The sequence below is a fragment of the Helicoverpa armigera genome, chromosome 29 (assembly GCF_030705265.1).
Source record: "Helicoverpa armigera isolate CAAS_96S chromosome 29, ASM3070526v1, whole genome shotgun sequence".
NCBI classification, from domain to species: domain Eukaryota; kingdom Metazoa; phylum Arthropoda; class Insecta; order Lepidoptera; family Noctuidae; genus Helicoverpa; species Helicoverpa armigera.
This window is the reverse complement of record NC_087148.1, coordinates 3,764,472-3,781,058: the sequence shown is the minus strand read 5'-3', so window position 1 is coordinate 3,781,058 and position 16,587 is coordinate 3,764,472. Positions and strand designations below refer to the sequence as shown.

General features: G+C 35.7%; 1 protein-coding gene across 9 annotated transcripts in view; it reads right to left on the bottom strand.

Moving 5' to 3' along the window:
• Positions 1-2,207: 2,207 nt before the first annotated feature.
• The window catches only part of LOC110381385 (P protein), a 49,219-nt gene continuing 34,839 nt past the window's right edge, over positions 2,208-16,587 (bottom strand). For all 9 annotated transcript variants that reach the window (XM_064042507.1, XM_064042506.1, XM_064042505.1 and 6 more), the window contains exons 8-17: positions 15,502-15,705; positions 14,448-14,563; positions 13,611-13,749; positions 13,082-13,217; positions 12,335-12,537; positions 7,052-7,145; positions 6,123-6,265; positions 5,680-5,790; positions 5,077-5,224; positions 2,208-4,541 (exon numbers count right to left, since the gene is read on the bottom strand). In XM_064042507.1, coding sequence (XP_063898577.1) covers positions 4,363-4,541; positions 5,077-5,224; positions 5,680-5,790; positions 6,123-6,265; positions 7,052-7,145; positions 12,335-12,537; positions 13,082-13,217; positions 13,611-13,749; positions 14,448-14,563; positions 15,502-15,705 — 1,473 coding nt within the window. In that variant the 3' untranslated portion in view covers positions 2,208-4,362. The remainder of the gene's footprint in view (positions 4,542-5,076; positions 5,225-5,679; positions 5,791-6,122; positions 6,266-7,051; positions 7,146-12,334; positions 12,538-13,081; positions 13,218-13,610; positions 13,750-14,447; positions 14,564-15,501; positions 15,706-16,587) is intronic.

Here is a 16,587-nt window from a genome sequence, read left to right as displayed (position 1 = left end):
CTTTGTTTTGCTGCCAATGATTTGCTTTTCCTGAGATATTGATGCAAAACTATTGTCAGTAGTCAGGTCAATGGTTACAATTTGAGAACTATTATTCAAGAGTGAGTCAGCAGACCGCTCGAGTGGTACCAACCAGTTCCTCAAACAGTGCATTGGTTTGCTCTGTCTGAAGTTTCTGGCTGGTACTTTCCATCCTGATAATAGTATCCTGGGCTTCACTCAACCTACACTTCAGTTCAGCGTTGTGTTTGAGAGTTGTGTCAAACTCATCGCTGCACCGGTCAAACTGGTCAACAATGTGTTGGAGCTTATCCCGTTCTTCTGTGATGTTAACTAATTGACAATGTAGTTCTGCCATCTCACTCTTGAGTTTACTATTATTGTTTAAAATTTGAAGTACTTCCTTCTCATTGTCATCCTGTTCCCTCTGTAGATCCCCACACAAATCCTTATATTTCTTAAGTTCCACTAATGTTTGTTGAAGTTTAGCTTCCTCCAAACGTGCAGTGGCTTTCCTGGTCATTATTCTTTCCATTTTGTACAGAAAAAACAATAACTCAGGTGGATGTTTACGAAAGTATTTTAGTTTGTGTGAGAAACTATTTTCTATGCACTATTATGATGAAAATTATTTTCTCCAGTAATCACTGATGAAGAATAGAAGTTCTCAGTAATAAATAAAGTTGAAAAAGATAGTACTTACAGGATTTCACGATGACAATGCACTTTAATTCAAAACTTTCAAAGATCGTTACCAAGTTTCGAACTTTGACAGGTCGAGATTTGGTTATTTATAATTACACAGTAAAACACAATTATATCACAAAATTTACCGTCCCAGCAATAAGATTTTGTTATTATTGCGAATTAATATTATAAGTTATATAAATAACACTAAAATTATATTTAAATTAAATTAATTAATTGGGAGAAGTTTTGTTGACGTCTTGTCAACAGGGTTGCCACAGATCTCAGTCGGATGTGAATCGTATGCTGCTTAAGTAAAATTAGGAGAATCGGGCCCCTGTACTGTTGTACAATCTGGTCACTTAATTATATGGTCAGCTGTTTAATTATTTAATTTTAATATCTGTCTCGTTTTTTATTTTATTTTGTGTGCCGATTAAAACCTCTTTCTTTTTTTCCTTTATCTGGCAGTTAGCACTAACTATCAGATAACTAACTGACACGTTATCAGTAACCAGTGAAACGGGACCTTACTTACGTTAAGTACCTAGCTAACGGTTTCTCAAATGTAAAACCCAGTAAGTCACTAAAAGTAATTTCTTAGAACTTCTTACAAGTTACGGAAGTAACGTTATTTTTAAAGACTAGTTGCTACCCTCGGTTCACCTACATATGTCCTAGGAGACCGAGTAAAAAGTAGCCTGTGTTCATTATCAAAGTTTACACTCCTTTTGAGTAGGCACCTGGGGCTGCGGGATTGTTCGCGCGAGTTACCGCGGCCCTGGTACATAAAGGGCTTTAGAAGGAACATGATGGGTTTAGTCAGTAAGAGTCTGACACTCCCTTACGCTGCACCCACAGCGGGACGGGCATTTGTTTATTTCCCATAAAAAAGTAGATAAGTACTTAACTATCAAAAATAAATTCAAAATGACTTTTTTATATTTTTTATTTATTACACGTAGATATAATAATTACCAAAGTTACGATAAAGTATTATGAAAAATGTCTTAATTTTAAATTAAGTAGATTTAAAAATATAGGTATCATTTTAAGTATATTTTCTAATTAATATTAATTTATCTTAGTTAAGGTAGACTGGAGTAAATGCCTAAGGCCATTAAGTCCGCCTTTGTATATTGTGTACAAAAGTATACCTAATAAAAATCAATGTTTTACAAAAAAAAAAAAAACTTACCACTTTAATGGCTAAGTATTATCTTATAATTTTTTGACACTGTTTTCAAATATTTTTTCTCTTATGTATGTAATTATTTATAAAATTTAACAATGGATATGGAACTTGTAAATTAAAGTTTTTTTTACAATATTATTTTATTATTTTTACTGCATGAATCCTTACCCTAGATTTTCATAATTTAAAGAACGACTCCATTAATATGGGCGCTTGAAAAGCATCATCATCTGCCTAGCCTTTTCCCAACTATGTTGGATGGGTAGATAGAAAGACTCTGCCTCAATGGAAGATTCTTTACTGGTGGCCAAATAAAACAAAAATATCACTCTTATTACTTTTATTTTAACTTATAATTATTACGTCATTTATAAACTAATTTGACTCCAAATATAACATTAACAAAATTGTCTGTCAATTTAGGCTGTACAAAAAAATAAAAGAAGTCTGTTATTTTGATTTGTATAAGCTATATTCATCACCTGGCTAGCCTTTTCCCAACTATATTGGGGTCGGATTCCAGTCTAACCGGACGCAGCTGAGTACCAGTGTTTTACAAGGAGCGACTGCCTGTCTGACCTCCTCAACCCAGTTACTCGGGCAACCCAATACTGCATTAAAAAATCCTATATAATTTAAATAAAATGTAGATAACAATATTGTTATAAGTATGACAAGAAGTATTTACAATAAAAACGTCTTCAAAAATAAATAATAAAAAAACATAAGAAATAGCAAACACCATAATTGGGATTTTTACAAATACATTCATTTTATACATTGTAAAATATTATATACATATAAGAGACCTTTGTAATACAAACATATAATATAAATATATTACTACCAAGTTTTATCAAAATCCATCATAAGTAATAGGATTTTGTTCAATAAAGGTTTAATATCATATATATGGTTTTTTACATTTTATTATTTTATATGTTACTTATTTTACTTTTGAGATGAAATTCTAAAATGTAAAATTACGATTAAGTGTAATGTAGTGACATTATATTTAGTTATAAAATTAATAATTAAACAAAATAAATAGTTTGTACTATTAAATAATGTCTTAATCCATTATTACCTGATCTCTCCGGTGGTGTCGGATTGCCGTCCCATCGCGCTATGAGAGTGAAGGAATAGTGAGTGCACCTGTGTCCAAGCAAATGCTTGTGCACTATAATATGTCCTTCGCAGCTGGCTGATCTCCTTAGATGAGAACAGCCGCCGTAGCCGATAATCGGCTAGGAGGACATCATCATCATCATATCATTAACTTTTGACGATAAAGGTGCAAATCACTGTGAACCGACTAAAGGAAACTATTCATTTGATTGCGTTCATTAAATAAATTACAATTATTTAACTTTAAATAAAATATATCTTACTCAATAATTTGTTCTAGAGCAATACTGTAACATTATATCACACTAAAATATTTGTACAAAACAAAAAACGCCATTTATTGGTCATTTTTGCCATTAACAAAACTTATTTGCCGAAGAATTGGGCGTGTTTTCCAAAGAATTGGGCGTTTTTGCCAAACTCTTGGGCGAGTTTGCCAAAGACTTGGGCATTTACCAGGAACATTAGCGTATAAGTAAACTATGTATATAAAAGGCTCAAAATTAAAATAAGCTCTGTAAGTAAAAAAAATAACAATTAAAAACATTGTCTTTTTAAGAAAACTATTTTCACGAAATATTCTGGATGAAAATTTATGAATCACCTGCCTAGCCTTTTCCCTATAATGTTGGGGTCGGCTTCCAGTCTAACCGAATGCAGTTGAGTACCAATGTTTTACAAGGAGCGACTGCCCTATCTGACCTCCTCAACCCAGTTAGCTGGGCAACCCGATACCCTTTGGTAAGACTGGTTGTCAATCTAAAGTCATTTTAAATTCAATCTGGTAAACCGTCACCTGTTCTTTCCTGAAATTGACTTAACTGACTACAGAATTTGGACGGATTATATTTTAATAAATTTAAAAGTACTCAAAAAGGTTTAGAGCAAGAATGGTCAAAATTTTAAGTAGGTAAATAAAACGTTAAAAAAAAGTGTCAATATCAATTAACAAATTTAGTTTTTTTTACTTGGTTGTTGTACTACATATAAGAAGAGCCTGCCTTTACCTACTCAAGAATTCAAAAACTTGAAATTTTAATCACCAATTTTTCATAAATTTATCTTTCAATCCATACCTTATCACCTATTTGTGTTAATCCTTTAACTCATAAACGCCTTTACCAAACTTAGAAGAAATTATCACAATAAAAATACTTTTAACGTCTTGTCTTTTCACTCCTACATTCGCTATTTACAATTTGTGCAACCGAAATTGAATCTTATGCCAACAGCTTACGGTTAACTTTTGTCCAAATACATACTTTTTCGCTATTTACAATTTGCAACCGAAATTGAATCTTAAGCCAACAGCTTTAGGTTGATTTTTGTCCAAAAACATAAATTTTGGATTCTTAATGCCATTCGAATAAACAGTGACATACCATAAGGTATCCTGAAGCTACTATTAAATGACCAATCATGATAGGGAAGCCGATCTTGAAGAATTGTACGAAAGTGAATCTATATCCGTGTTGTTCAGCCACTCCTGCGCACACCACGTTTGCGCTCGCGCCGATCAGAGTGCCGTTACCTGAAACCAAGTAGGTATGTTAATGGAGCTGCAGCAGTTCAGGGTCTGAAGAGGCCACTCTGAGTCTGATTATGAGATGTGATAAAGCAAGGCATGAAAATAAAATTAAAATTTTCTAGGTTGGCCACTAAGTCGAAGACCAAAGAAGGTCAAATGGACCTATTACAAGTTCTCATGAAACGTCAAGTGCTAGTGCAAGTTGGTCTCATGGAGAAGAAACGACAAAGAAGTCCTCTTAGCCGTCAATGAGTCCATGGAAAGATACCTATAGTATTAGGATATTTCTATATAACCTAACCAGTATATTATCATCTGAACTGAATATCGATATAGCAAATTCAGTAGTCTTAGGAGTTCTTAAAGAACTGATTCAAATAAATCTTACAAGATTGTATCCACAGTAATGAACTCATGAACAAAGAAAGTTAAATAAAAGCTTGTCTGTGATGATTGGAAGGAACATAGGATCGAGAGGTATGGAGAGAAAATGGGCTTTACACAGTAGTGGGAAAATAAAGGAAAAAAGAAATCTTACCTCCAAGACAAGCTCCAAAGGATAGTGCCCATATAAGAGGAGCCATAGGCAAGTTGAGTGTAGGATTGTTACCCAATGAAGTCACAACTCGTACCATCATTGTCGTTAGAGGGATGTTGTCTACGAAGGCTGATGTTACTCCTGATACCTGAGAAGATTAAGAATCTTTAATTTAAATTATGTTTATGAAAACTGCATCTTTATATGTATAGGGGGTTCCTAACTATGTTGGGGTCGGCTTTCAGTCTAACCAAATGCGGTAAATACTAGTTTTAACATGGAGCGACTGCCTATCTGAACTTTTCAATCCAGTTGTCCCTTGGCAAGATTGGTTTTCAGACTTTCTGATTTCTGTAACGAGTGCCAAAATGTTCAACCAATTTATCGTGCCTTCCAAAACACAGAGGAACTCCTTATGACATAGATGGTAATTCACCCACGTACCGGTCTCGTCAAGCGTTACATATCTATACAATGAATCGCTGTTATTTTAACACAAGCTACATTTCTTTTCGCTCAGGTAATATAACATATTTCAAAAGCGAAAGACTGATTATTATCAAGGTATATAAAATAAGACTCTAAAATTGTTTTATATCTTACCCATAACATGAGAAGGATAGCCACTGCTAATCTTGCACTCTCATCCACCTTCAGGATAACGCTTTCTGTTAGTCCTCCAATGTATTCAATGAGACCCAATTTGGATAGTGCCTGAAATAAGATCAATAGAGTTCAATGAGTCATCATTATCATTTTTAATATCTAGCTGACCTTTCCCAAATGGAGAACTGCGTCCAAACAATAATTATAATACTAGCTGTTCGACGCTGTTCCTCCCGCTTCCCGAGGAATTTACTTTTCGCACCCAGATAAAAAAGCAAGCCTTCCTCAATAAATGGTCAATCTAACAAAGCATATTTATTTTCAAATCGGTCCAGTAGTTCCTGGCATTAAAAAACGAACTGACCGATCGGCTATATAATAAAACAATAAACACTTTCAATAATATGGTAGCAGTTGAAACAAGTCCTTTATGCCCTTACCTCCATAAGCACAAAGAGTGCAGCGAAGAACAGCAGCGTGGACCACTCGATCCTGTGCAATATGGGCTCCAGGTCTTCGCGATCAGCCAGCGTCAGCAGCAGCAGAGCTCCCAGCAGAGCCGTCCAGCCCAGGGACACGCGATCTGAGAAGAGACAAAACAATGACAATACGTATTCCAATTTTTTTTCATAGATTTTCAGAATTGCAGAATTACAAGTTTATATCTTGTATGAAAATTCTAATTGACTATCAAAATATAGTAATCTATGTATTCGTACAAAAAAGAGTAGGCCCTATTATGCTACCTTGAGGAACCCTTTTCTATTAGACTTAAAATTATTGGTTTAGCTCAAAGAATACCATGAACAATATCTCATTTTTTTTAAATACTATAATATATATAAGTAATCTATAAACAAAAGTGTCCATATTTTAAAAATATCTTTAATGATTTCATATAACAAGGTAGGTCGCAGAATCAAATGCTTTCAACAGAAATAATATTCCGATTGAACTGCCAACAACAAAGGAACTTTCGATAGCGGTTTTTTCCGCGTCCCGAGGGAATCGTTGAAGTAGCTTATAGGCTTCCTCGAAAAATGGACTATCTAGCTTTTTTTAATACATTCCAGTCCAGTAGTTGCGCTGAAAACCAGCGCTGTTGTCTCGTGCCTGCGTGTGCGAGACACAGCATTATGCTGAGCGCCCCTTTCACACATGAATGACGCAGCAGCAGCGATTTTCTTTTGTTCTTCTTTTGTATTGTCCCTAGATTTATTTGTTTGTATCTGTGTGTTTGTTTCTTACGTCATTTGTGTGTTAAATAAATGGTTTTCTTTCTTTCTTTCTTTCTTTTTCTTTCTAGTTACTGAGGAGATTAATGAGTCAAAGAAACAAATGGATAAATATTATAAAGAGAATCACTTACTGAACTCGGGTATGGAGTGTAAGAAGAACACAGTGACCACGAACGCTATGGCCACCGTGCACTTGATCAGCAACACTTTGTCTCTTATCTTGTACTGTGGACAGAAAATAATTGATTTTAGTAAAATAGTAGTGGAACTTGCTAAGTTATTTGACCATATACGGCTTTCAAAAATGAATATCTATTGTTTACATTTCTGTCCCTGCAAATTTATTCTTACAACTAAATTTCCTAGTCAGTTTTTCTATATTGTTTTGTAAGTAACTTATTATCTTTAATCATAGTAGTATAGTGATACATATTTATATATCTCAATAATCTATTAAACTTTTTATTTGTTTTTAAATCACCCTACCCTGTTTACTTTTTATTTCTCCTTCTGTTTGTTTTAATTATTAATCTTTTTCGTTTTACTCAGTTCTAATTTTCATTGCAGTTATAGGTACTTATGATCACCCCCTGATTTTGTCCTAAAAGACAGTTTTCAGCCACTTAGCTGTATACTTTCACATTTCAGATTAAATTGAGAAAGTATCAACAAAATGACAACCCGCAGAGCCACAGCTATCAAAGACTTAGAAGATAAGCTGAGAGCCACCCTGAAGGATCTGGAGTCCTCCAAAAAACTTTGCAACCAGCTGCTGCAGGAGAGGGAAGACAGCGAGGTGGAAGTAAAGAACGTTGTTGACAAAAACACTGTTTTGAAGAATGACCTGGCTGAGCTGCATATCCAGCACATGGACCTCCTCGACCAACACAACCACCTTCAGCAAACGGTGTCATCATTACATGAATGCAGTGAAACGCACCATCTTACATTGAAGCGTATAACTGATCTAGAGCTCGAGTTATGTGAGGCCTACAAGACAATATCTTTGTACGAGTCTGCCAAAGCTAGGGATCAGACATCCGAGACCCTCAACCTGTTCACTGAGTTGGTAGGAAGCTCCACAGCAGCGTGCAGCTCGGCTGAAATTATAGATTTGACTGGGGATGTTACCATAATGCAATGTCCATTGGTTTTAAGTAAAAATAAACTCAAGAAATACATTAAATGTAAAAAAATTATCAGGAAGTACCGTACTGTAAGGAAACAGAATAAGGTGAACAACTGTATGCACCTTAGGAGAGAACGTGTGAATCTAGTACAGCAGTTAAATACTTGTTCCCTGGAACTTGAACAGTGCAGAGCTACCTATGACCTGGACATACAGCAGTTACACGACCAGCTAACCGTCAAAGAAAAATTGCTTTCATACATCTTCAGTAAATATGAGGATTGTCAAAAGGAACTAAGTGCCCGCTTGCAACAGGCCGGTGAGCTAGTGGACCTGGTGAAATATAGTGCAGAGAAGTATGAGGCATTGGTCAACAATCTCTCCTCCAACTGTACACAACCTGACACACTGCCTGAACCCCGGCTTGCAGCTAATCTGCCTGAACCCCCTCAGTCCGTTGAGGGCTCCTCTAACATCAAGCAATTTAATTCAATTTTATTCACAGACAGGTTTGGTAAAGGTATAGGCTCCTACATTCAACACTCACTCTCTAAATCACACATTGTAACTAGTCACTGCTACCCTGATTTACATTTCAATTATATAGTAAAAAACATAATTAATACTCAGTTCGATGCTGACTCCACATTAATTCTTTTAATAGGTGATAGTCTAGATTTAACGAAAAATGACATTGCAAATGGTATCAATGCCTTAATAAAACTCGATCTGAAAAATATTATACTGTGTGCATTACCATATTCAGATTGCTCTTCAGACCAACAAAATAAGTATGTTCATAGTTTGAACAATTTATTGTACACTTTGACATGTTGTCATAGCGACAAATTATTGTTTTTTGACACTAACAAGTTTGTTAGTGATTTTTATTTAACAAGGGAATGTATGTATTTCCCTAATAAATATAAAGATGTGATTGCTTCTTTGTTAGCATATAATATTAACAGTGTCATAGATAACAATATGACAAAACCTAGGATAAGCGACGAATCAGTATTGTCTAGTTTACCTAACAATACGGTGATTGAATATTTAAACTAGCTCCTGAGACAATAGAAAAGCATTGTAGTAACCTTATACTCTTTCATCAGAATATAAACCGCTTTTCTGGCAAAATTTTAGAAATTGAATTATTAATTGATAAATATTCTATTGATATAATATGTCTTTGCGAGACATGGTTAAAGCCTGATAAAATGTCATTTAATGTAAATAATTTTGTGGTTGCCAGTGTGTTTAACAGAGTTTCAGCTGAGGGTGGGGGTACAATAATCTTATCTAAAAGTAATTTAAAATTTAAAAATAGATTAGACATTAGCTCTGGCTCTGTTGATCGCGTCTGCGAGGTAGCATGTGCCGAGATAGAAAGCCATATAATATTATGCGTATATAGACCACCATCATCAAATTTTTCTTTATTCCTCATTCATATGGAAGATATTCTATCAAAAGTTTTTAAAAGTAATAAATTAGTCTATATTTGTGGTGATTTTAACATAGATCTTCTCTCTGAATCATCTGATAAATGTAACCTTTTAGCGTTATTTAATTCATTTAATCTAAATTATTTGTTTAATGATCCTACTAGAATTACGGCTACTTCCAGTACCTGTATTGATAATATAATTATTTACTAATAACAGTCATATTGAACATTCTTCCTTAATATCTGGTGTACGGTCGGACCACAAAGGTCAGCTTGTTAGTTTTAAAGCGAATAAAATAAATTCATTAAATAAGAAAATTACCTTTAGACCACTGAACAAAAAAACTTTGCAAAAATTTAAAGATAATACTTCGGATAAATTAAATAGTATTAATATAGACTGTAAAAAACCAAATAAACTATTTAAACATTTATTTAATACACTCTGTCTGGAACTTAATAAGTCCTGTCCGAAAAAAACTATTGAAATCACTCACAAATTTAAATTCAGTGAATGGTCAACTAAAGGGATTAGGATAAGTAGGGATGTCTTATATAACTTGTACCACGAAAGGTCATTGACTTCTGATCCATCTTTTCACGATTATGTAAGAAACTACTCGAAGATATTTAAAAGGGTATGTATTCTTGCTAAATCGAAATCAATTAGTAATAAAATAGCCAAATCAGATAATAAAATAAAAACAGTCTGGAATATTATAAACGTTGAAACCGGCCAAATCAAAATGCGGGATGCTGACCCGCGGTTAGTTATTGATAATGCTGTTATCTCAGATAAGGTAGAGGTTGCCAATGCTTTTGACACCTTTTTTTCAAACATTCCCGTAGAGGTTACCAAGTCCCTTAATTCATCTTCGATATTAGCTGAGTCGTTACTTCGACAAAACTTCAGTAGAAATGTACCTAGCTTTAAATTTCAATATGTTTCTGATTACACGATTAAAAGAGCATTCAAGTCTTTAAATTTAAAAAAGACTGAGGACTTATGGGGCTTTTCTGTCACAGTCATTAGTTCCATTATTGAGAGCGTTGCCCCAATACATAGTGAAATTTTTAACCTCTGCATCGACAACGGTATCTTCCCTGACTTGATGAAACTCAGCAAAATTATTCCTATCTTTAAATCAGGCTGTAAGAAAAACCCTTCTAACTACAGACCTATTTCAATCCTTCCAGCCTTTAGCAAAATCTTCGAAAGGATCATGTTAGACCAGATGTTAAGACATTTTAATTTAAACACCATATTTCATGACCGTCAGTACGGCTTCACAAAGGGTAGGTCTACCACTGACGCAAGTGCAAGATTGATCACCCAAATCTTAAACGCCTGGGAAGATTCGCGGGATGCTGTGGGCATCTTCTGCGATCTTTCTAAGGCGTTCGATTGCGTTGACCACGACACTCTCATTTGTAAGCTGAACCACTACGGAATTCGTGATAAAGCTCTCGCGCTTGTCCTTTCCTATCTATCAAATAGACAGCAAGTAGTGGACATAAGTGGCTCTACTTCATCTGGGTCATTAGTAAAAATGGGCGTGCCGCAGGGCTCAATTTTAGGTCCTTTTTTATTCTTAGCTTATATAAATGATCTCCCGTATATGATTTCTGAGATCTCTGATATTATTTTATTTGCTGATGACACTTCCCTTGTCTTCAAAATTAACAGAAAGGAATCTAGTCCCATAAACGTAAACGATAGCTTGGTTATTCTGAGCAAGTGGTTTGCCGCGAATAACTTGCTTCTTAATTCTTCTAAAACCAAATGTATTAAATTCTCTTTACCCAATGTAACACCAGTAGGGCTCAATATCGTTCTGGACGATAATAAATTAGATGTTATTAGTCAAACCGTCTTCCTGGGCATCACCATAGACTCTAAATTGCAATGGGGTGCCCACATCTCAGCAATGTCAAAAAGGCTGAGTTCCGCAGCTTATGCAGTCAGAAAAATAAGACAGATTACTGACGTTGCTACTGCTAGGCTCGTGTATTTTGCTTACTTCCATAGTATAATGTCCTACGGTATTTTATTGTGGGGGGCAGCGGCGGACGTAAATTCAATATTTGTACTCCAGAAAAGGGCAGTTCGTGCAATTTATGGCCTCGGCCCTCGCGAGTCACTGAGAGAATTATTTAAAGAAATTGAAATACTTACACTTCCTTCTCTTTATATTCTAGAAAATATAATGTTCGTACGCAAAAACTTAAATCAATTTATTGTTAAAAGTGATATACATTCGATTAATACAAGAAACAAGCACAAACTAGTAGTTCCGAGATTCAGATTAACGAAATCGAATAAATCGTTTTTAGGGAACTGTGTCCGTTTTTACAACAAGCTGCCTAAGTGTGTAACCGATCTCACGGATATAAAATTTAAGAACACTGTAAAATCCACCCTCATTAAAAAAGCTTATTATAAAATTCAAGACTTCGTTGACGATAAAGATATTATATGGCGATAACTCATCTCTCCATGTGTGGCTTCCCTGGCAATTAAACGTCTTTTTCTTTTCTCTTTGGATTGTATTGATTTACTGTTTACCTTTCAGTTGCATTGTATAATTTTATCAGCTTACTATTGTTATGTAATAGAATGTTTGTGAAAATATTACTTTTTAAAAGAGTGTCTATGGAGTTTCTTGCCGGCTCTTCTCCATGAGACCAACTTTTTGGAACCGTGCAACTAATTTGACGTTTCATAAGAGCCTGCAAAGGCCTATTTGAAATAAAAACAATTTGATTTTGATTTTGATTTTGATTTTGAAACAGTTATCAATTTGAACCAGTGTTCGACTTCGCAGTTTTTGTTCTCACCTTATCCTTCATATCGGCCAACATAGTTTCGAAGCAGTCTTTGGGACAGGCTCTGATCTTCGTCTCCTTAACCAAAGCTTCCAGCTTCACAGTCAGCTTCTTGACCTTCCTATCCAGTCTCTCCCTGACTACCAGCTCGTCTCTGCTGAGATGAGGTAAGGAGTCCGCTGCTCGACGCCATATGGAAATCTGGTGACGGAGATCTGAAAGTTATGTATTAACCATACATAATAGACATCGTTTGCAAAATTTTATGTCTCTCCTAGAAACCATGAAGAAGAAAATTTGTGGATAGTAGTTGACGAGACAATAGAATGAAGACTTATGAAAGATTCTTCTCAAACGTATCAGGCTCAAGATCAGCCCAAGGCCAGTCGAGATGTTACACATTAGAAGGGTCGACTCTCCATGACATACTATGTATATGGGCCCCGTCAAACCAAACCCTTACTTTGCATGAGAGTTCGTCATGCTTTTGCAAAACGGATCAACCAATGTGGACGAAATATGGCATGAAGATAGATTAGATTGATGGTCTTAGAAACTAGTTTTTAAAATTTAAACGAAATCTTTATTAATTAATTTAATCTTTTTCCCCACTATGTTTGTTGTCGGCTTCCAGTCTAACCGGATGTAGCTGGGTACCAGTGCTTTACAAGGAGCGACTGTCCTATCTAACCCCCTCAACCCAGTTACTCGGGCAACCCTTTCTTATTAAAACAAAATCTATGTTGTAATAATATTTACCTTGTATATCTCTCGGTTCATTCAGTCTGAGTTTGTCAGTGTCTCTGTAGATGAACCTGAACTGGAAGTAGGTTTGTATGCAGACCAGCAGGATACCGAACGTCATGTGTAACGTGAAGTTTGTGAAATTGATACCCTGCGGAAAAAGGTAAATGTTAGTAAGAGATGTAGTGTGTACATCAGATGCTAATATTATAAAGATGAAGTTTTTTGTTTGAACACCCTAATTTTGGAAACTACTCGTCCAGGATGGAGAATTCTTTCAGTGTTAAATAGCCCATATTACCAAGAAGGCTATAGGCGACGTTTTATCCACGTATGCAGACCATTTTTCACTAGACGCGAGTGACACAAAATAGTAGGTAGGTATACATTTTGGGATGGTAGGAGATCTTTTGGGGTTAGTTGACACACCCAATATTATTTTAAAGTCCGAGAAAGTACATAAGCCACTTTTATCCAAAATGCATGAAGTAGTTTCCTCGGAACGCGGGTAGATTCGCTAGAAATGTCATAAAATTATACTTACAGATTGTACAACAGCCTTATTGGACGCAATAATGACATTTGGAGGGTCACCCACAGGGGTAACTGTGCCCCCTATATTGCTGAACAGCACCATAGACATCAACACAGGTATGGGATCCAGGTCCATTACTTCACATAACCTGGAAACAAAAAACTTTAAGATTAGGAATGAGAAATTGAGTTTGTCTTGGTAATATTTTCTTGACAAAACGGCTAAATAGATTTAGATGATACTCTAGAGATTGTCATCTACTTTTGATCCGAGTGTGCCAACCAGTATTATAAGAAATCAGGATCAGGGGAAAGACGTAGTTTTTAATTTTATAATCGATTACAAGATCAAGCCTTTTACAAGATTCAGTATCTTTGCGATATTTGAAAAGGACTACCTACTAAACATTCCACTTTGATTACGCATTTAACTAAGTAAATATAAACAATCTTGATATGATGTCGCCCTTTGTGTCAAACGCGGTAACTCTTCAACTATCCCATCACAATAGTTAAACAATCGGTGTGTATCACATATGACTCATGGGACAGAGAAGTTATTAAAAATCCCATAGATCCCTGATTGACTGCCGTGTTGGTCTAGTGGTCGCCAGCGCGACTGCTATGACTGAGATCTCGGGTTCGATTCCCGGATCGGGCCGGAATCTCTTTGTAGGATTTATAAACTTTCACAAAGCAGCCCGTAGTCTGGAAGTTGGTGGTTGATTCATCGGAGAGCACGTTAATGTCGGTTCTGCGCCTGATCTCTTTCTGGTTATGTCAGAATACCGTCCCATCGGGCTCTGAGACGTATTATTAGACCCCTGATAATCTTCGAACCACTTACCTGATGGTAACAGGAGTCATGAGCAGAACAGTTGTAACATTATCCAGGAACGTAGATATGATGGCCGTGATGGCGCTTAGAAGAGTTATAAGCGGCCAAATCTTGCCTTTTGTTACCTGTAAGAGAAAAAAGTAAAGTTATCATCTGCCTAGCCTTTTCATTTGGGGTCGGCTTCCAGTCTAATGGGATGTCAGCTGAGGACCAGTGTTATACAAGGAGCGACTACCTATCTGACTTTTCCAAACCTGAGTGCCTTTTTAGAATTTTGAACATCTATGTTAAAGTTAAAAAAGGACTAATCTTAGTAGTATTTGGTAACGACTTTTTGATGGTCGAGAGTGCTTAGTAGTGTACGAGTCAAAAAGAGTGTTAATTTACATTTACACACACATGTAGGCTTAACCGCTTTCGTGAAACGAAATATTTATACTAGTTTATTAGAAAAACTGACAAAGTTATTATTCACTGTTTAACACTGACAGAAATACAGACAGTCAGATTATTGTATCAGTATTCCACAGAACTTAAAGACATTTAAATCCTTTGATAAATTGTTATTCCAAAGAGTCTACTAAGTGTCACCATTATTGTCTGGTCTGCGTCAATATGTATTATCTTATCTGTCATATAATTATAATGACATTAACAATTAAAATATCTCACACGTGCTGGAAGGGATTCTGAGTTAAGATGGGTTTTAAATTAACATTTTAACTGGTTTTTGCATCGTCATCTACATAATCATCATCATCATACTTTTGCTCAAAGTGGACTGGCGATTTCAGACTTTAAAGTCCAGATTTCTTTCACCTTTACATAGATATTGGTGTCCAAGGTACCTATGTACATTTCATCAAACATCTATCTACATAACTTTGATGATTAATTTGACTTCATTTTGATATTTTTTTTAAAGATAATTTTCCAATTCTCTTATTAAATACTTCGTTCATATATTTTTACTTGTAAAACAGCCCATCATGTCACTCTTAATTTAAGATACGACCGTGAAATGGGTTCAAAGCGAAAAAGAAAAATCAAACAAACTTCTTACCTCAAAAGTAAAAACAGCCAAAAAATCAAATAGTCCAGTTTCAGCCATGATAGCGACTAGAAGCATCATGCTGAACAGCAACAGTAGAGTCTCTACATCCAACCAGGAGATCAGCTCCGGGAGCGACGGTCTTTCACCAGCTAAAGCTAGAGCTGCCAATGATGTGGTGGAGACCAGGACTGCTGCCATGGTGCGGTTTATAATCTGAAGAAGGAGGTATGATTAATAGTAGAAGCATATTTGAAAGGCTTGGTCGAGAATTGGTGGGGGGTGGAGAACTTTGCAATTCTGAAGAAAGCCATTTGACTCCTCATGCGTGTGACGTGTGCAGTAGTATTTTGTTTATTTTTGACTATTGTGAAGTCTATAGCTAACTTTGTACAAGCAAACATTCTGGATAAGGTCTGTACAAACAAATGAGTATGGAGTTAAATGCCTTCGTTGCAATTGCTAATTTATTTGGTGCGAACTATACTTTGATACTGGTCAGCGCACTATGTAGTGAGGTCAAATCAAGTGAATTAGGAAATGTCTTTATGCCATGGCGTCAATTTGAAACCAATAGAATTCACTTCGTATTTACTACCTAGCCTCTTCCAAACTATAGTGGGATCGACTTCCAGTCTAACTAGATGCAGCTAAGTACCAGTATTTTACAAAGAGCGACTGCCTATCTGACCCCCTTAAGATTGGTTGCCAGACTTTCTGGCTACTGACTACCAGTAACGACTGCCAAAGATGTTCAATAACCAGATAAGTCTATACCAAGTGTGTTTTGATAAAGATGATGTTTTTCCTGAATTAGAAGAAACGTGTTCAGTTACAAATCTAGTGTCAATGTCAAATAAACTAGATAATAATGTTATGAGCTATGTTGACACGTAACTGTATGTATGTCAACTGTCTTCTAACTGATAAGGAGCCGCGTGGATGAGCGATAAGGGACAAGTTTACTCAATCTGACTTGAGAATCTGTCTAGACTTCACTTTAGTAGCGTGACAGTGTTAAGCCAAGATTCCAACGATCTTAGGTACACAAAAATGATTTTGTATCGCGGCATTCGCAGCTGATTGAAAAAGCCGTTT